Source organism: Amphiura filiformis, chromosome 10 (assembly GCF_039555335.1).
Source record: "Amphiura filiformis chromosome 10, Afil_fr2py, whole genome shotgun sequence".
NCBI classification, from domain to species: Eukaryota; Metazoa; Echinodermata; class Ophiuroidea; order Amphilepidida; family Amphiuridae; genus Amphiura; species Amphiura filiformis.
Genome location: NC_092637.1, coordinates 17,809,965 through 17,832,215, shown reverse-complemented (window position 1 = coordinate 17,832,215; position 22,251 = coordinate 17,809,965). Strand labels below are relative to the sequence as shown.

The 22,251-nt window shown below is 35.6% G+C and overlaps 2 protein-coding genes across 3 annotated transcripts in view; one reads left to right on the top strand and one right to left on the bottom strand.

Annotated features, from left to right (window-relative positions):
• The window catches only part of LOC140162588 (cilia- and flagella-associated protein 43-like), a 46,323-nt gene extending 41,255 nt beyond the window's left edge, over positions 1 to 5,068 (top strand). Inside the window, 5 exon segments of the mRNA XM_072185850.1 lie at positions 252 to 325; positions 1,547 to 1,637; positions 2,891 to 2,971; positions 3,286 to 3,439; positions 4,855 to 5,068. Of these exon segments, the coding sequence (XP_072041951.1) occupies positions 252 to 325; positions 1,547 to 1,637; positions 2,891 to 2,971; positions 3,286 to 3,439; positions 4,855 to 5,024 (570 nt within the window). The 3' untranslated portion in view covers positions 5,025 to 5,068.
• A 2,822-nt stretch (positions 5,069 to 7,890) lies between these two features.
• LOC140162587 (uncharacterized) lies at positions 7,891 to 18,880 on the bottom strand. Of its 2 annotated transcripts, XM_072185849.1 has the most exons (5): positions 18,743 to 18,880; positions 12,432 to 12,482; positions 10,882 to 11,770; positions 10,212 to 10,399; positions 7,891 to 8,825 (listed from the first exon to the last, which is right to left on the bottom strand). In XM_072185849.1, exons 2-5 carry the CDS (start codon positions 12,453 to 12,455, stop codon positions 8,328 to 8,330), a joined length of 1,599 nt encoding a protein of 532 aa, XP_072041950.1. In that variant the 5' UTR covers positions 12,456 to 12,482; positions 18,743 to 18,880; the 3' UTR covers positions 7,891 to 8,327. The 2 variants fall into 2 exon arrangements, with proteins under 2 accessions (XP_072041950.1, XP_072041949.1); XM_072185848.1 differs by lacking the exon at positions 18,743 to 18,880 and having other exon boundaries at positions 12,432 to 12,520.
• Positions 18,881 to 22,251: the final 3,371 nt, after the last annotated feature.

Sequence of the window (22,251 nt, the reverse complement as noted above, 5' to 3'; positions counted from 1 at the left end):
ACCCACAACCTCAAACTACCACACAATTATGATTTAAAGTCTTGGACCACTGCGCCACCATGCCACCAGCTTGCAAATAGGTTGTTACTTTGAAACTATAGTACATCATACATGGAACCTTTTTAACACCGAAGTGTCAGGGCCTCGGATTTTAGTTTGTGTTAGGATTTTGTGTTATAGGGTCCTAATATATAAAATAATTATATGATATTGTGTTAAAGAGTTTTCACTATATTGCTTGACTTTTACAGCAATTAGGAGAACAGAAAATTGCAGCTATGACAGAGAGTAAAGACTTCAGGAAAGGAATTCACAGTTTAGAATGGTAAGATATATTATACGTACTTAGGGATTTCATCAAAACTCAACTGGTGTTGCCCTGTTAGAACTAGTGGTTTAACCTGAGTCTAGTTGGCAAACAATATTTCAAGCATGTCAGATACGTTTAACTGCAGTCTTTTGTTCTAAACAATTGAAATCAAGCCAGTCAATGCCAGTCAACCTTGAAGCCATTCCTTTCTGTAATAGTGTATGTCATGTCAAAACTTAAGTTTTAACATAAATTTCAACAGTTTTGTAAAAATTCTAACATTTTTGTCACAAACCAGAGGTCAACCACTTTTCAGGAAATATTTCAGGAAAATTTACTCTGATTATTCTGTGCACAAGTATAGAAGGCACTTGATTTGGGTTTTTTTAAAATGAAAATGAACAACTGACACTGATAGAACAATATTGGTATCAGAACTGAAAATAAGCTGTTTCGTATTGCACCTCAAAGTTTCTCTGATTCAGCACATTTAAAGTGAATAGATATGGAGATGCGAAATTGTGATGCAACTGTGTGGCAAACTGGCACTATTAAATACATCATTGTACACAGTGCATAACCAGGACTTTTCAGGGGCCAAGGTGACTTTCAAGGGGGAAAACTTTTAGAAAACATGGTCAAAAATGGGCTTAAAAATTGCAAAAAAACCTACAAATCTTACATATCTGGGTGGCCAGCATCCCACAAGAGGATGTAAGAGTTCTCACAGGGGGGCAGCCTCCCCTTTTCCCCTCCCTTTGGTTACATCACTGATTGTACATCCTGATATCAGTAAGGTGTTGGGAGTCTTCTTGCAGCAAAGTATGAACAATTATTTCTGGAATTCTACAGTATTTTGCAAATACCTTTCGCACTGGCTGACTGCTTGTCCTCACTGTGTGAAGGAACTATGTATGCCTCACACACAATGCTACGATACTCATGCCGATGTGGTGGTGATGATGATGTGATTTAATTAGTCCCATTCAGGCATTGCAAAAGCATTTCAAAATACTTTTTGTACCCACAACCAAGAAGGTTTCTTACAGATTCATTTCCCTTGAACTAACAATATAAAATATTCAGCACTAATAATGTAAAATCATTTAGCACTTGCCACAGCCAAGGGGTGGGCAGCTACTCCCCTCTGTGGGACACCCCCACCCCACCACCACTTTACTCACCACTGTGAAATTTTAGATTTCTAAACATCTTTGTGTCTTTGATATATTGCAGGGAACATAAAAAGATGGTTATGCAAATTGAAGATTTACTGAATAAAGCTAAGAACATCCAGATGTTGAAAGTCTCAAGAGAACTACAAGAAGTAAGTAGGCACTTATAATAACAGAAGGTGCTTGCTAACATGAAGTACTCGCTTCACTTCATATTTGTGTATAAACCATGCACTTGTCGGCTACTACATGTGTCTCATTTCACATAATAGTTCATCCCCATGTCACATGGTTTAGGAATACAGAGAACATTCCTAAACCATGTGACTTGGGGATCATTTGAAGTGACCTTCACTTGAGATGAGTCTGGTAATTTATTCCTGGCTATTATGTGAAATGAGAAACGTGTAGCAGCCGACAAGTGCATCCTTTTGATATGGATGTACACATTTATGATATTTTATGATATCTATCACATTGTCTCTATCTGTCCGTGTCAGGCGGGGTTGAAGGACAAAAAAACAACAGACCTTCCTTTTATTGATAGCCTTATACAATGTTGTCTCCCAACATTTCATCAACTATTACCACATTACATTATGACGTATCTTGAATATATTTGTTGGGCGCAACACAGTGGCATAGAGTGATTTTTCCAAATATTCTGTGTCACATAGTGACGCAAAAGTTTATATCCTTTAAAAGTAATTCCTTTTTAACTATTAAAGATACAGTTTAAAAGTTTGAACATTAAACTTCAATTTCAAATGGAATCGGGCCACTGAGGGATAACAATGTAGGAGTATTGACTCCGTTATTAGTAACATATCCTTCAAACATGTTTTCCTTGGAAAAGTATTTTGTCCTTCATGTACGCCACTATGCGTTGCCACTGGTGTATTGATATGTGTTACAGAAAATATGCATGTATGCTGTATAATAATAACATGCAAGCAATGGAGGCCGTCAGCCTTTCGCCATCTTGTGGGTACAAATGATCTGTGTGTTCATGCGTTGGACACTACGCACAGGGCGCAGCTTGCCACGCAGCTGTTATCGTGCCTCAACGCAGGGATTTTGCTGCTCACGCATGGAGATCGAACGACCATCACAGCGTGTACCTACAAGATGGTGGCATATGACGTCATGCTGACGGCCTCTATTGAGGCATGTTTATGATTAGATTGTAGATTGGGCTGTTCTTAATTAATTTGTTCACAGAGGGAGTATGGGTTTCAAATAGAATAATAGACAATTGGGTAACTTCCATTTAAAATACTCACTCCCTCTGTGGAAGATAATTCTTAAATCGTCCACAGGTGAAGTGTGGATTTCAAATGGAATAGCCCATTTAAAAATTGAAATGACAAAATAGAATTGATGCATTTTTTATTTATCTTCACAGTTTCTACACAATGAAGACCACGAAGGCAGACGACAGCAAGAAATTCAAATCTTAGAACAGACTTTAGAGAATCAACGAGGGGTAAGTGTATTTATATATTCATGGTATAGATTAAGATCCAAGAAAAGAAAGTATAAATCCGGGGGAGGGTGGGGAGGGGGTGCTCAGTACAAACGGCTATATGGGGATTTGCCGCAAACAAATCACAGGTGACATAAGCTTTTCCCAATTTTGCCCAACTGTAGATTAAAGTTTTTTTAATTTGATAGATAAATACCTAATTGCATTCACCCCATTACGTTGGGAACATATCCTGAAAATTATGTTTCAAACGCTCTCAAAAATTTATAGTATTTGACAAGAAATTAAACAAAGTTATTTCTTTTCTTTTTCAGCATCATGATAAAAACATAGGGGAGAGGAAGAAGGTTCTAAAGAAGCTAAGACATACGGTGAGGAAGAAAGAGAAAGACAATGCTGATCTTGATAATCAGTTGGAGGAGATGAATGTCTGCGTGGCAGAGAGAAAACACATCAATGATGTCAATGGTAGGTTAACATATAATCAAAGATGGAATTAAAAAGACTAGTTTGCGTCTGGCGTCTTCTGTCAATCATACTCAAGCAGTGTTTGTTTACAAGTGAGTTCTTGAACACGGCAGTAAAACAGGACACCTTATGTTAATTTTGCACCTTCAAATACACAAATCATCTCAAAAGTTTGGTCTTCATACTTGGAAACTTTCTTTTCTGAAGGCTCCATGTCAACAATGCCTAGAAAAGTTGCTTTTTGCCTTGTGAAAGTACATGATTTTTCGCCATTTTCTGCGATTACTTTTCTCCAATCGGCACCACATGAATCGACCTTCCTTTTACGAGCTATTAACCAATCAAGGGTTGTAGGGAATTTGATTGACAGTGACGTCAGATGCCAACTAGTCTTTTTAATTCTGTCTATTACTATAGCAGCTTTTCCTATTACGCATGGATGTATGTTTTTAGGCATTTGCCTGATTTCGGGTATTCTGCTTGGATCTTCACTGTATAAAAGTATTGTGAAATTCACATTTTGTGGCAATGTTAAAGCAATTTCAGGCATTTCTGTCAGTGTTTGCTTTCATCTCTGTGTTCAGAACAGTTGGCAGGTTGTTCAGTAAATTTTCAAAATGGTTCATTATGTTTTAGTTTTCCCCTTCCCTCATTTTCTGATCGAGGTCTGAAGTTGCATTCCAATATCAGCTTACTATCCCCTAATGTGACAGTGACCTCAATGTCTTGAGGCAGTTGTTTCATCGCGCATCTATGCGGTGTCTTTGAGCGAGTGTGTCTGTACAAAGGCGATTTGAGCGACCGTTAGCGAGTTGCAGTTGCGCCCAGAAATGTGCACTGATGTCACTGCCACATCAGGGTGAAAACTGGCATACCATGCATGTTCAGATTTTGTCCAAGTTAACTTATAAAATCTTTGAAACTCTTATTTTAAACCCAACATAAAGACATTACGGCAAAACTTTAGGAAAAAAAAAAAAACACATGCTTCGCTACATTTAGTGATGATGCATTGCTCTTATAATCGTATGACATTACATACTGTACCAAAGGAAGGAGATATCACAACTCGGGAGTGTTCAGATATTTTCTAGCTAGGAAACAAAGTTTTTTAAAGTTTTTTGAACAAGACTTTGACAAATCATTTACCTGATTTAAATGTTTCAAAAGCCATCCAACTCACATTGAAATGTGCTGTGTTACAAGGTCTTTACATAGGCTTTGGAACCAGGGAGGGCCTAGTGTCCAATAATTTGGGTGTTAGGCTCAAATACCCTTCAGGCTGCTTCCCCCCACAATATGTTGATCTTTCTAAACCAATGTTTTCCGATTAGTTCTGTAATTTGTGCTACACACTAGAGCCAAGAGGGGACATAATAACTAAATGTTTACCAACAAACTTTCTTTCTTTACAGCTGCCATGCGTAACAACACCGGTGCACAAAAACGAATGCAAGACATAGTCCAGAGACGAAAGCTCGTAGATTTAGCCAAAGCCCAAGCACAAGAAGTAGCAGTACTCAGAGCCGAAGTAGAGCGCCTGCGGATGCGGACATTCCCTGCTCTTGTGCAGGTGGAGAGATGAGCTAGTTTGGGCAGAATCTGACTCTTGTACATTGCAAGACCAATGCCAAGCTTGTATGCGATGAATATTATTAAATGTGTAATATATATATAGATATAGTTTTACTATCACCTTAATAAGGATACTGTCAATACATTCACTTGGAATTGGGCAATTCCAGTTGAAATCCATACACCCCCTATGGAAGACATTTAATCTCCCACACAAGGGGGTTTAGATTTCAAATGGAGTCACCCATTCAGGTTACGTCATTTGAAATTTAGGGAGTGGAACCAAGAGGAACATGTGTGTGTGAAATTACTAACTATAATAGGTATGATCTATTTTGTTGCAGTTTAAATGACAAATATCATTGCAAGCGCTGTTACGCAGAAATATGCACACATAATCTTTGAAATGGTGGGTTTTGTGTCGGTGCAATGCATAAAATGCGCTTATCAAAGGTGCAAACACCGCTAGATCTTGCTCCTTTCCAAACCTGCCTTAAAGAGTTATAGCATCTGTCACAGAAAATGAACCAAAAAGTTATAGCATCTGTCACAGAAAATGAACCAAAATGTCGTTTTGGGTTGTTGTTGTTTTTTTTTTTTTTTTTTTTTTTTTTCAATTAAGATTTTTCATTTTACCATTCAGGTCAGTTTTTATTCAATTTGTGCATTGGCCCGAGTCTAATGTTGCTCATTGATTGTGACATGTTGGCAAAAAAGCACTTCAATTCTTTAGTTTCTTGTTAACTAGAGGTTCAATCTTCATGTGGTTTCACGGTTTATATTTAAATTAACTCATTTCTATTGATAATACCACATAATTTGCTTAACCTGAGTATACAGTGCACAAAATAAATAAAGTACCAGTTATGTTCACCCCTGTATATCCTAAACAAAGACAGATTTGTCATAATTGGAACCAGCTGCCAATGACTGGATCTTTTAGCTTGGATTTAAGACTTCATTTGTTGAAATTGTTCAAGAAATAAAGACACAATGATCCAAAACCCACAGAAGAAGCAAATTCAAAAGTTGCAATTTGCTCAATTGCATGCCCTTATTGATTTGTACACAAAGCGTTCTCGAACAAGAGAACTTGCGCCATGCTTGATTAGAACATAAAAATGCAACTTGATATTAGTCTTTGTTTAGGACATATTTGGGTGAACATAATTAGTACCTAATTCTTTTGCGCACTGGGCAGGAAAAACCTAATGTGATTGAGGCCCCTGAACATGTTTAAAACAAAACTGCCAAAAGGGCACATAGGATGTTTTGCTTTAAACATATTCAGGGGCCAATGACACAGGCGGTTTTTCCTGCCCAACGACAATTGCGTAACTCAAGTACATGTATGTATGTATATTCTTTTATTGATAGATAAATATTTGTACATAGTTATACTATTCAACTTTACCGTCCTGAGAAGTTAACCAAATATTAATAATTCCGTCCTGAATTAAAACAACCAAATATTTATGTAATATTTTCTGTTTGAAATATTATAATAATATCTAGACTGTATATTATTGATAGTTTACATTTTGAAATAAATATATTGCAAATTTGTTAAGCTCTTGCATCAAAAGATTCTGGGTCAATGTTTCAAGTAATATAGTGTTCAATTGGTCTAATGTAGTTGAAATCCATACACCCTCTATGGAAGACAGGGAGTGTGAATTTGAAATGGGGTTACCTGAATGGATGACTCCATTTGAAATCTACACTCCCTGTGTGGGAGATTAAGGTCATGTCTTCCATAGGGTGTGTATGGATTTCAACAGGAATAGCCCATCTATCTGCTTAGCCATATTGCAAGATGGATCAAAGAAACAATATGGATATGGAAGAGAGGGGGCAACACCATGAACAGAGATGAGGGGACATATTCTCTCCAAGTCATATCTTTGATCCTCTAAAGGCCAATTGGAGGCAGGAATACTTCCAGGAAAGCCAACACATCAGGTCAAATGTTCCCGCTTCAAGCAGATGGATCAATAACATCATGAACACCTTGAGAAAGCCTGAAGGTTTCTGGTGAAACTCGTGGGAAATGTTGCTTAACCATGTTAACATGGGACAAAGCTTTAAAACGAGGAAGCCTGAGTTTTGTTAGGGAATGTAAATTGCCTTTCTTACCGACTCTTTTTGATATAGGCCTACTTAGTACCCGGCGCTTTTAAGTAAGTCATATATATTACGGGAACGCTTATATTTACTGTAAAGTGGGGAATTGTAGAAAAATAGTACATGCTGTAGCCAATAACGCTTGATACCCATTGTTTTGTATATATGTCCACAAAACATTTTTTAAGAAATTGGTCCATTGAAATCAAATCATTCAGTACATATTAACAAAACCTACAAGAATATCGCTGTACCCCTATGTTTTCAAATGCTTAGTAACAGCTAAAACCTCTTACCAGTGTTATACATGGTTAAAATGGAAAAGCAACTTTTGGGACATCGTGTACGACAAAATTTTTATACATAATTATAGAAAGTGTTGCATTGGTATCTACATTATTATGTTATATAAAAGCCTGTATACACTAATCATTTAGTATACAAAATATATACATATCTAAAAACCAGGATTAGAATTCCTCCTATCTGTCTTAACTTAGACACGTGCCAGCACGCCTCTACATTGACATAATTGATATAAATATATACACATATTATCTACCCACACACCCGACAATGTCGGGCCGACATACACACACCTGTTTGTAAATACGTTCAAACGAGGACCTCGACTTTAGGAGGATCTAACCGAGGACTTACACACCCGTTTTTAATCGATACACCGTGGACCTCACACAAACACACCAGACAACTTACTATCCAACTGAGACCCGTCCTGTCATAGTTTCAAACCGAGGACGTCCTCGTTTGGAGGTGTGTCCTCGTTTTATGGTGTGTATCCATATGTAGGTCCTCGTTTGAAGGCATTTACAAACTCCCTCACCCTCCCTCGACACACACCTATCAACGCTAGTAGCCAGGAATTTTCCAGAGGGGTGGTAAAGGGAGGGGGGCAAGGCAGGTTTCAAGGGGGAAACTTGGCGAAAATGGTAAAAATAGGGTAAAATGCAGGAACAAATGTCTAAATAATGTTAAATATCAGGTTGCCAACATCCCACAAGTGAGGAGACTTCTCACAGTGGGACGACCTCTCACATGGGGACTACAAAACGCACACACAGCAACAATGACTTATTTTAAAATTCGATCTCACTTAGATGGACATTTTGTCCGGTATACAACTTCCCCCACCCCACCCCCTGCTAAATCATATAGCTATACGTTACAGCTAATGGTCAGACTGAAATGCAGCATTATTTCCATCATTGGTTGGTGCATACTTCTTAGTCATATCACTCTGATCGTCACTTGGATATTCTGCTGATACATCACCCGTAGTATTCGCCATACCAACAGATTTGCTGTACTCAGTAGCCTGAGTCTTCCCAGACCTCTTCTTCATTACAGGTTCTATTATCATAAAACTTAACCCCGTACCCAAAATGAAAATGAATACTAAAATCACCATTAGTGCAATCAGGTCAAGGGTCAAGTCAAATTCTTGAAGCAAAAAACTAACCAGAACCATGAGTGAGTAGATGAGCATGAAACATCCTATGCAAAATGTCTCCCAGAATGGACTCGGTGACGCGGATCTTTCCTCTGTGGAAGTGAGCTTCGTTTTGATTCGTAAAAACATGTCAATGACGAACCAAGCGAAGATGACGCATATGTATTCTATTGCAGGGATACGGATGATTTCTTGGAGTCGGACAAAATAATTTCCCTGTATAAATAATGAAAGAAGAATGATTCCGTTAGTTTGATGGAACTATTTACGTCAAATATTTTCCTGAAACTATGGTTTTGTTGAAGTATGAGTGTTGAGCTCTCTTACTGCCCTGTTTTATTGTAGCATTTACAGGGCTGGAATGAGCATGTACACTCTCAGAAAAAAAGATTCTAAAATTCATGAGAACCCTTGATGGTTCCTTAAAGGATATTTGATCATTGGGCACGTTGAGGAACTTTAGGTTCTCTATATAAAGAGGTTGCAGAACCTGTAATGATTCGCCAAAGGGTTCATGAATTTTAGGAACCTTTTGAGGGTTCAAGTGTGATGTTCTCCCAGGAAGACACGTTTGGAACCTTTTTAAGAGAGGGCAGAAACTAAAACCGATCATGGCCATGAATTATCCATAACGATGAAAAGATATTTTTTAAAACATTCAATTGCGTGTTCTCGTAGGTAAAATGATTGCCCACAGACCCTACTCTATCATCAAAATAATTTTTGTCGTCTTATGTGTGCAAAGTATTATATATCATACACTACATTAAACATTTCACGTAGGTCAAAGTAATAGCCCAGTACTCTTATATCAAATAATTTTTGTCATTTGTGTGCGGCTGCGAAGTGTTTATCTATCATACACTTAAAACAGTTATAAGAACGTACATGTGTATGTGCCATTTCTTTTTCTTGAAATAAAACACTGATGCTCCTCGTAAAAGAAATAATGTAGTTAGAAAAGACCGCAATTCTCTCCCATATAGCAGTTCTTTAAATAGTCTATAATCTTTATAAACACCAAATATGATAACGAATTCAAACAAGTAATTACCCATACTCTTACATTAAAGCCATATTATAACATTACTGTAAAAATAGATTAGTATTTATTTTCCATAAAATGTTAGCTTTTACTGTCAGATATGTCCCCTTTTAATTTTGTGCCGAACAAGTGAGGTAAAGCATAGAAAATCGGAATTTAATGCATCCCGCGGTTGTAATACGGTACGATCCTCGGAGTGTGTGTGTATGTGTATCCCGCACGCCGTGTACGTACTGTGCATACGTGTTCGACTAATATTTCCATCGTAATAATAAAACGCCGGTTCCATCGTTTTATTCAAAGTCCCGGATTTTGACAAAACTACAGCACCTAAAGTCTTGATTTTTGCAAAGTATCTTTATTGACTTAAGTACGTTACAATCGTGTGAAAAACAGAATTTAAATTTTTTTTTGAGGGCGTTCTCCTCAGCAAATGTTATAATATGGCTTTAAGTAATATTTGTCGTCATGTGTGCGAAGTGATTATCTATCATACACTTCATACGCGTATTCGACTGTATCGAGTTTTGATAATATAAGTGGGGTTGGATCCTTACATTTTTATCCGGAATCCAGCTGTAACACCACACACAAACAGCAAGATAACACAAGAATGGAATTGCCTTTGTCCACCATGGTGCCTTCTTCCAGAACGTCAACCCAAATAGTTGCGTCATCGTAAACAGCCACAAAAACCCAAAGCAAAACATGGGCCATAAGGCGGTGCCGTTCAAGTCGGGCCCACCTGCAAAGAAAGAAGAAAAAAAAATCGTTATTAATTTTATCTAGATGTATATTTTAATTAAATTCCCGATGCATTTTTCTCCTCTCTGTGGATTATTCAAAGCTTGTTTTATTTTAGCAAAGTATGCAGACGTCATTCCATGTGGATGTTTTAGGTTCCATTGCTTCGACAAAATAGGGCATTTCTCGGCTCCTTCTTCAACAAAATCGACGGTAATACTAAACACCGCACCCATGTTATGTACCGTAACTCATTGACTCATCTCCACGGGCCCATATCTGACTACCTTATGATCTATGACAATTACGCTTATCTGCAATCTCATACAGCTACTAACCTCAGGAGGAAATCCAAGTTGTGATCAATTCTGTTTGGGAAGTGGCATGTTTTGCAGGTGTTAATCTTATTTTTAAAATCAAGCTGAAAATTATGGAAAATATTGAGATCTAGTTAAAAGAAGCTATGATGTCACCCAAACTAACCTGTTTGTTTCGCGACAATCAGACCATGAAGCGTTACCCACGATTCCAGAACTAGCCTCCAAATTCGATTGCGATGTAAACTTGTGTACATCAGACTTCCTTGTAACATAACCATCCACGTATGGATGAAGCCAAATGCATGACCCCACGTGTTTTCCATCGGATGATACCAAAACGTATAGATGACAGCCCATGAGAAGGCATAGCCGTGGTATTTTCTCACCAGATTGATTGGAGCTTGAGAGAAGCGAAGTTTACGACTGATTTTATCTTTATGTTGCGCGGTTGGCCATCCAAAGAACAGACCACGATCTCGGTATTCCATCAGTAGGACTAGCACAAGCATCATTATTACAGATCCTTGAGAACTTGCTTCTGATACATCCTGCGCTAGCGCGTCATATGTGATGTGTGTTTGCGCCAGATGAAGTACATGGAAGATTATATTCAGCAGAAACGGCACTATGTTGAAAACAGATATCTGTTTGCTGTACTTTGGTCCTGAAAAATCAGCACTAGTTTTCTTTCGTTGTGCATAGTATATAGTACCCCAAATAGTCAATTGATGACCAATATAACAAAGCCACACAAATATCCGCGACCATGCGGTGACTTTCTCTGGTGGAAGCTGCCAGTAGTACCATCGGCCACTTGCTGATGGATCAGAGCGTCCTGCTACCCCTGGTTCTGGTTCAACAGGTTCAGGAAGGAATCGGGTCTGAGAGGTAGCGGATTGGTTGTGTGTGTACCCGCTTTGGGCATCCCATTGTCGTACGTGGCCGAATCCAAACATTGCAGCGAGTAAGGCGAAGATAAAGACCATACCAGTGGCCCAGAGAATGACATCCCCACGGAATATTGAAGAGGATTGTTGCCGCTTGTATTGTGCCTTGAAAGAAAACAACACAACATTTTTAGAGCTGTAAACTAAACGCGTTTTAACGCTGAACGTTCAAAAACGTTGGATAGTACATTTGAAAGATTCAAGTACAGCATACACAGGGCTTGATGATAAATGACATAGCAAGGGAAGAGAGAATTGGGAGATGTTTTTTTATACCATGATCAATGGGCTTTTGCTATTTTGTATCAAATTTCAGGAAAACCGGGCATGGTTTATAATGAAACTATTGGAATCCTTCAATCGTGAGGAAGAATTTGACCAGTGTATTTTGACCGATAAAATGTGGAGTCAGTTTCAGATAGGGGCCTAGATGTGTTATGCAGATTTCTGTTTTGAATATGATGATATGAAATATATATTTCAGCGTTCAAGGTTCAGGTTTGAAAAAAAAATTCACCAAACCCAGTTTAAAAGATCGTACATTACCCCTTTAATAGTTTGTCTGAGTTTGTCACTTACGGGTGCCATTTTGAAAAGTGGAGGCCATGTTGGATTTTGGATTTTCCTAATAGCTCCTAATGAAGTAATTCATAGGGCGGGTAACTGCAACTTTTGGTGCTTGTCATCTTGACATTTATATATCCATTCACCCTTAAATAGAATAGAGAAATAATCTGTTACTACGTGTGCAAAAATGAAAAATTACCTGATTTTGCGTTGATTCTTCCATCTTGTATCTTCCTCGTTATTCGGGATCCTACAATTTAACAATCAAATAAAAAATATCATACATTTACTTAAGGGGGTACTACACCCCTCGATAAATTTGTGTCTATTTTTGCATTTTTTTTTATAACTAATAACACAGTGGTAACGAAAGTTATGTGTATAATAGGGGCAAGGAATCCAGTTACTACACTGGAACGTCAGTGACTCAAGACAAGCGGTTTGTTATTTATGATAAGAAATAAGGTACCGCTGGGATGTACCTCGTTTCCTATCATATATACTGAACCGCTTGTCTTGAGTCACTGAAATTTCAGTGTAGTAATTGGATTCCTTGCCCCAATAATATACATAACTTTTGTTACCAGTGTGTTATTATTTTTGAGAAAAATGCAAAATAGTCACAAATGTACCACATGGGTGTAGTACCCCCTTAAAAGGAATGAGATTTTGGAGATGAACACCATAAGCATGCCAAGTGGTCTGAAAGAAAGTTCATAGAAGCTTGACATATCCATTCAATAGGGACAAGGGAGTGGAAATTCTTTCAGTGATCGATGACCAAGTTAGTTAACCTCTGCCCTTTAATAATTGACCTTATTGACTCATTGACACTTCCTGTCAGTCATATTGACACCCGGGATTGATACCCCCTCTTGACACTTCCTGTCAATCACTTTTGACAGTTCCCGGACCCCTAGTTTCTTAGAACTTGGTGGCACTCGATAGAGTTCCAAACTTAAGCTCAGCCTTCTGAAAAGGACTTCTCCTACTTATTCCAGAAGTTTGTTTCTAGTAGCAGGTTTTAACTGAAGAGAAAGGCGCAATGCGGTTTTGGGGGAGCGAGCTTCAGACTGGGGGCTTCGGAAGATTTTAATATTGAGGGCCCATGAGTTAGCTCGCCGATTGTACCATGATTATAGCTTCTTTTTTTTTTCAAATTCAATGTTACATATACTTATGTTACTAATGTAACATGATCATGACAAACATGTTTTACTTCCAAGCCCGGGGATTCCAAGATTTAAATTTAATATGGCCTAACTATATAGGTCTACTTAACATTCTTGCGATATTTGAAGATGCTTAAATCATCCGAAACGTATGCTACCTATAAAGGCATTATTCTTTCGCGAAACTAGGGCCTATACAAATTTAACAATCTCAAGCGAGCTTCAGACTCCGTCATACTGCAGTTACTGTCCGTTTTCCTATACATAATACACAGTGCTCTTTCCCATTGACGCGTGACCTCTACAAATAGCCTACGTAAAAAGTATGGGGATATGCCTAGTTAACGTCGCTGTGTGAAAAATAACCGGCCAATATTAAAAGTACTCTTCTAAAGTTCTAGAAAATATAGTTTTGTAACATGTCCTAAATTTTTAGCTAATTTAGATGTTTGGAAATATTCGCACTTTGTTTTAGGAAGGATATGTAAACGACAGATAACACCAAAAAATATGAAGAAATTATTTCCAAACCGTGTTAAGTCTGCAAACCACCATGTTTCTCATTTTCAAGAACGCTGGTTAACAATAAGCACGTATTGTCTCATTTCGTAAACAAAGACCACACACAATTGTTCTCTAGCGCTCGCTTTATAATCGTTCACCCAACTGAAAGGATAATCCCAGCGCATTGCTCCATTGTACGTGTAAAAGCAGAAACATATGATGTGTGTATTTAACCAGAGAAGATATGATTTAATCAGTTGAGCTGTTTTCAATGAGTGTTATCTTGGTTTAATAGCTTTTAATGGGGTTTAAGTCCTGCAAAGGTCGAATTGAATTCTACTGTAGACATGACTGCATCATGTATTGTACGTACAATATTGTATGTACAATACTTTTCGTGACGTCAAAAAGTATTACACGTGCAATAAATATACGTGCCACGACTAGTTGAATCAGATTAAATAACGCGCTATAACCCTGACGGTTTATTGTTTGCTAAATCCAAGCGAGGACACCAGAAAATCTATGCAAGATAAATTTCTACTGCTGCTGATGAAAAATCCTAGAGTGCGTTTTGAGGTTTTTTCTGCACTTTACCAGTAGGCCTAATAAATTCATAAAAAAATAAAATCAAATAAAGATTTAGGGCGAATGCTTTTACTCACTGCTCATCTGATCCACTTTCCCAGGAAACTAAATACCGATGCTCCTTAGTTTTTCCCTGACTTTCCAGACATTATTATGAGTAAACATCAAATTTAATGTTTACAAAACAATCAAATAATATACTTTCGTTTGCATTTTGTACATAAATATTTAATATTAATAATGTACAAACATTAAAAAGGGGGGCCTAAGAGTATGTCTATCTTTAATCATATACTAATTCCGCCATGCCCAAACATATTTTATATATATATGAAATCGTGTAATGGCACCCAAATTCCAATAAAAAATAAAAACAAATTTGTTATCAAATACACTAGGCCTATATACATTGTATTACAGGAATTTAATAGATGGTGCATTTTAATAAATAAATAGATTAACACGGGTAATGGACGATAAATATTTGGCAATACCGGATTTACCACAGAGCCAGTGGACAAAGAAATTAATTACAATTAAAACAAATTAAATGAGAAAATGAAAGCAAGGACATTTAAAGGACAAATAAATAAATAAACAAATAGGCCTAAATAAATAAATCTATAAATAAATAAATAAATAAGAACTGAATGCACCATTTATATTATTATTACAATTTTAATATATTATTATTAATATCGTTAGTATTAATAGGTCTTTTAATATTAAGTACAGTTGAATACAAAAAGACATAAAAAGATGTTCATCATTCCGTGCACGAACACTCACTAAATTTACCACTCTTAGAAATTTGGCAACTACGTATCAATTAAGCAACCAATGATTGTAGCACAATATATATTTTCCCGGTACATACTATTTTATTGCACGTGTAATACTTTTTGACGTCACGAAAAGTATTGTACATAGGCCTACAATATTGTACGTACAATACGGAGTCTGAAGCGCGCTTTAAGCGCACAATATTGTATAGTATTACACGTGCAATAAATAGTATGTACCGGGAAAATATATATTTTGCTACAATCATTGGTTGCTTAATTGATACGGAGTTGCCAAATTTCTAAGAGTGGTAAATTTAGTGAGTGTTCGTGCACGGAATGATGAACATCTTTTTATGTCTTCTTGTATTCAACTGTAATTAATATTAAAAGGCCTATTAATACTAATAATATTAATAATATTAAAATTGTAATAATAATATAAATGGCACATTCAGTTTGTATTTATTTATTTATAGATTTATTTATTTAGGCCTATTTGTTTATTTATTTATTTATTTATTTATTTATTTATTAATTTATTTATTTATTTATTTATTTATTTATTTAATGATTGATGATTGATTTTGATTGATTGTTGATTGATTGATTGTTGATTGATTACTGATTGATTAATTGATTTAGCGATTCATTTATACCGACATTTAGTCATATATTGATTTAGTCAGTTTCTTAAGTATTATTTGTAGGCCTATGTATTTATTCTGGTTTTGATTTGATTGATACCGATATTTTTATTGTTTTTAAAGTTTTGGCATATAACATTATACATTATAACACGTTGTGTTATGAATTTGCAACAACTTTTTACATGTTGATATCGTTGAGGCATGTTATGATGGTGTATGTTATAGACCTACTTATGATCATCCCAATACATCCATAAACGTGTTAATGTGAAACGAGATTACTTGAAATATATATTTCAGAGTTGAAAGAGTTTCAAATATACGAACATATATCTGAAATATGTCTCTCTGATTGGTTGATTGTCAAGAGGATTACGGCATCCTCAAAGCCTCATGCTGTAATTCTCTAATCGATATCTATTATAGGACCGATCTTTTGAAATCCATACAACCGTGTCAAATGAAATAGTCTCGGATCATAGTTTGTGGACCGATACAACGTTGATACGTCAGATTTCGGAATTGTATTAAAATAGGCACAAATCACATTGAACACGTTGAATGGTGGCAAAAGTAGATAAAATAACTATGGGTCGAATTTACATTAATCAGTGTCCTGGGCAAGGATAACATTTAGGACTCCTTCGCATTCTAAAACAATACTTTGAACCGGAACTTTGAACACCAAAATGTCCTTGCTTTCATTTTTCTCATTTAATTTGTTTTAATTGTAATTAATTTCTTTATCCACTGGCTCTGTGGTAAATCCGGTATTGCCAAATATTTATCGTCCATTACCCGTGTTAATCTATTTATTTATTAAAATGCACCATCTATTAAATTCCTGTAATACAACATAGGCCTAGTGTATTTGATAACAAATTTGTTTTTATTTTTGATTGGAATTTGGGTGCCATTACACGATTTCATATTATATAAAATATGTTTGGGCATGGCGGAATTAGTATATGATTAAAAATAGACATACTCTTAGGCCCCCTTTTTTAATGTTTGTACATTATTAATATTAATATTTATGTACAAAATGCAAATGAATGTAGGCCTATATATATTTTATTGTTTTGTAAACATTAAATTTGATGTTTACTCATAATTATGTCTGGAAAGTCAGGGAAAAACTAAGGAGTATCGGTATTTAGTTTCCTGGGAAAGTGGATCAGATGAGCAGTGATTAAAAACATTCACCCTAAATCTTTATTTGATTTTTATTTTTTTATGAATTTATTAGGCCTAGGCCTACTGGTAAAGTGCAGAAAAAACCTCCAAACGCACTCTAGGATTTTTCATCAGCAGCAGTAGAAATTTATCTTGCATAGATTTTCTGGTGTCCTCGCTTGGATTTAGCAAACAATAAACCGTCATGGTTAGGCCGTATAAAATTAATGTTTTGGTTCTCGTCCCTCCTCCTCAATTTCTGGGATTTGTCAGATTTTTTTTTTTTTTTAGATTTTTCAATTATTTTAGACTTTGGAATGATTTATGAATTTTCATACATATAAATAAGTTTATTAGAGAACAAGGACCACTTCCAAGTCTTTTTGTGGTACTCTAGGGGTTTATCCTCAGAATCTCACATTTGAAAAAAAAAAAATGCCTCATCGTTTCCTCAAGCACTGTTGGAAAAGACCGAAAACTACAGACAATGCTGATTTTACACTGAAAAAAAAAAAAAAAAAACACCTCCCTCCCTCATCAATTCATGAAAATCCTCTGGACGAGAACCAAAATATTAATTTTATACGGCCTTATAGCGCGTTATTTAATCTGATTCAACTAGTCGTGGCACGTATATTTATTGCACGTGCAATAATTTTTGACGTCACGAAAAGTATTGTACATATACAATATTGTACGTACAATACGGAGTCTGAAGCTAGCCTTATACACCAATAACGTCTTGCACCAATGGATAATTTTAATGTGCACCAGTGCATGAATTGGCTCAAGGTTCCTCCAGCCATACAGGTAAATAATATAGTTTATGGTGGCCTATTTTTAGACCAATTCTACTTTTTTTTTAAAGGTCCACTTTTAAAAATCTGCCCAGTTCACTTTTTAAAATCACACCTCCCCCACCCCCCTTCAAAAACAAACAAACAAAAATCCTGGTGACGAGCCTGCCAAATCATGCAAATTGATTTTGTAAGTTGACATTAAAATAACCCGATAGGAATTGAAGCACGGCATCGGCACACAAATGACTTTTACTTGTTTACTTGTCATGACCGATTGACCACATTGACCGAAGGCCCTATAGTAAAATACAGTAACTATACATGTAGTATCATACAGTGTAATTATAAGGCTGTTGGATCTATAATGCTAGCAAGCTATAGGCCTACCCAACAAACACAAAATATCTTTTCAAATTCATTTTTCAGGATAATATAATGTTGTTTAAATGCCGAATTACTAAAGGATAGGAACTAAACATTTTAAAATTCTATCCAAAAATTGTGTTTTTGTAATAGCTTGTAATGTCAAAATATGTTGTTGTTTTTTTTGTTGTTGTTTTTTGCTAAACAATATCGACGTATAGGCCTAGTCAACATAACGTTTTAATATACAATATTTTGTGGCAATTCTACAAATATTTTTATAATCAAAAGCGTTTTTTAAACTTAATTTAATATAATCTATATTTTAACTCAAAATCTAAACGTTTTTACCCTGGCAACCTTTCCGTGCCCTTTTGAAGATGTTACGAAAGTATAAAATTGTGCTTGCTGGGTAGTGAATTTAGTGATATAAGACATAATAATATTTAAGAATAAATGAAGAGCTGCGTCCTACCTTTGGTTTGCAAAAGTGTCCACCTCAGCTTATGATGAAATTGCTTAAATATCCATTATCCATATGACATCGGAGATACGATGAATTTACAATTTATAATGAAATCCTGTGTATTTTCGATGAGACGAGCCAACTTAAGTTCACGTTCAATAATGACACGTTTTTCTCGAGCTGCTTGGCAGCATTCAGCCTCCAGCACGTATGAAGTGTAAGACATGCCATCGCTACCATAAATAAAGAAACCGACATAATTGAAGCGAATTCCCCGCACCAAGATGAAAGACCGTCAAAGACGTTCAGGCCACCAATCAAAACTCGTAAATTTGACACAGCTTTTTAAATAATCTGCATATCTATTTCCTCCAGTGAAATCGGGTTTATAGAAATTAGCTTACACAAGCTCACAAAATCAGAAACAAATTGACACAATGCATGCACAATGTCAGTTTCTGTATAAGAAATCGACACATGTCGGTTATGCTATTTATGGTAGCGGTCGCACGTCATAGAAGTGTTATGTAGCATCTTCTTCAGGTCGCGCGACCTCTGAAATTTCCGTTATATTATATAAATCCCGGGGTTTAGTTGTGTAATTTTTGGTGGGTCGTTGAACTGGGTGGGTTCCATTCCAAATGGCGTAAATACAGTATAATAAATAAATAAATAAATACTATATAAATACTAGTAAATGCTAGTTCGTGACATCATAAAGATCCAGAATGATGTGCGCAAAATTATGGTTTAATAAAAAAAAAATTAAGGGCCATGTAGGCCTATAGGCCCTACTCCTAAATATATTCAACGTAATATTTTTTATTTTTTTATTTTTATAATATAATAATAAGCCCTATTTCAATTATCTTCAAACGAATATTTAATTGCGGAAAACCAATTAGGCCCCTATATTATATCGAATGTGTGGTCTTTACGGGAGGAGGGTGGGTGTTTTAGGGGGGTTTGAATATCCAAATGAGTTGTTTTGCCTAACTCAACACCTCCAAATTCCAACCGCCTTAAAACCAAAATACCCCCCCAAAAAAAAATACATAGTGTAAAATTGAAAAAACACAAATTTTCACCTCATGTTAAAGAAGTATTTCGTGATCCTAGCATCCTCTATTTATGTCATTTTTCATTAGATATCCACGAAAAAAACATATTCCCAAAATTTCAGTTGATTCCGGTTTTGCGTTCGCGAGTTATGCATGATTATGTGTATTACACTGCTCCCACAGCACTGCTCCATAGACAATGCGTTGTAATTTCACGATATCTTTGATAAACGAATTAATCTGCAAGAAATATTTTGTACATAAACATTATGTAGCCAGAGGTTTCCAGTGATATAAAAATCTCAACTTTTTTTTGAGAAAAGTGGGGGGATGAGGCTGTGGATCACGAAATGCCCTTTTAATTTGGAAAAAATAGTGTAAAATTGAAAATGGGCTTGGTAAACACAAAATTTTACCTTCATTTTGGGCTAAAAAAGATTTTTACAAAGACCACAATGTATAATAATTTTTTTTTTTAATAATTTTTTTTAACAAATGTTTTTTTTTTATATCATACATGTACCCCCAAGCCTATTCACGGATCCCTGACGTTCACTAAAAAGATTGTGCCCCAAGCCAGCACTTTAATTGGATAGTAGGACTTACTCATTGAATCCCAACAACATGGATGTTAGGCCCTTCACAATTGATTTTGAGTTTCCTATTTCCCGCCCGCATCAAAAATTGAGAATTGCAAAATATTTAATTATTTGATTTTTTATCTGTCATTTTCTCTGTTAAATGACATTTTTGTTACATTAATTTGCTACTTTCTTACTTTGATCATGAATCCTGAACAAACAAATAACACATATTATTATCAATGAATAAAATCAACCATAATTGCAATATGATCTGCAGTGCCAAAATGTACCATGCAAGATGTTGATATTGGGCTTTGACCACTTGTTTCAAAATGAAGAAAATAATAACTAATAAATAACTAATAATTAAGTTACCTCATGCCTTTTTTAAAATCTTTAAATAGTAAACTAAGAATTAATTGTGAAGAGTCTTAATATTAATATTTACCTCAATAAAATATTCAACATTGGGTAGAAAATACAGCCAATATTATGCATATGCCTCTCTTCACTCATGTTACTGTGAAATAGAAGGTATCAAATGGTTGAGTTGGTAAAAAAATTTAAAAAAATCCGGCCGGCTGTACTACCAGATTTTAGGCTTGGGAGGGCAACACAACAATTTTTTTTTGGCCTTGGTTCCAAAAGGCGCTAAATCCACTTTTGGAAAAAAATTGAGTTATTGGTACCAATGTATAGTGTTACATCATTAGTTTCACGGAATCAAACTATTTTTTTCCAAAAGGAGCTCAATCCCATTACAGGGTGGGCCAGAATTTTGACTTTTTTTCCAAAAGGCGCTAACTCCATTTCAGTTTTTTTCCCAAAAGGCGCTAAATCCATTCGACCAATCACCGTGCTCAGTGGGCCATTAAATACTAAAATTGCATACGACTATTCTCCTGTTGACAAGGCAACTATTGATCAAAATTTAAATCACAAAAGTTTAGAATTTCAACTTGTACACACACTAGTACACCCCAGCAAGCACAGACGACAATTTGCGTGTAAAATTGCATGATTTGACATAATTTTCGTTGTAAATTTGTTGAAAAAAATTTGCACAATTTTTTCACATTTTCAAGCTTTCAGTGAATAAATATCATTACATTGTTGAAATAAAGTGCAGTTTGCTATATAAAAAAATATTTGTATGTATTTTGTTTAATATTGCAAATTATTTTGAATATCATTGAATATTTTGTTTCCAAAAGGCGCTAAATCCACGGTTATTTGATATTTTGTTTCCAAAAGGCGCTAAATCCACTTCAAGCTGTTTAATAAAAGAATACTTACAATTAAACATTGTACTCAGGATCTCAAAAATATGTGTTTTTGTAGTTACTGACATGAGAACTAACATTTAAAACCAAAAATTAATGAATAAATACCAATAAGGCTTTTAATTTAAAAAACGTTGATTTTCTCCTATTTCACTAATATGGATTTAGCGCCTTTTGGAAACAAGCTCTTCAGTTATCAAAGGTACAGCGATGTGTTAAAAATGGACTAAATTTAAACGCAATATTCATACGCGGAGATTGGCCATTGAAATGTGTGTGATACTTTGCGTACAAAAAATGACATTGCGATTTCCCATTTTGGATTCCAACGTAGAATAAAACGCAGATGCTACGTTGAAATATGCTGATTTTGCCTCATGTCTAAGTCCATACAACGCGCCCAATTTTCTCATTTTGAAAGTAAAGTCATGATATATGGATGTAGTGATCTTTAATCTACCAAAATATATGTTTTGGGGCAATTATAATATTTGGGGAGCACAAAAAAAACCAATTAAGTTTAATCAGCATGTAGGTCAAAATTTTAGTCAAAATCAAAAGCGGCCTGTTTGAATTAGACAGAGACTCAG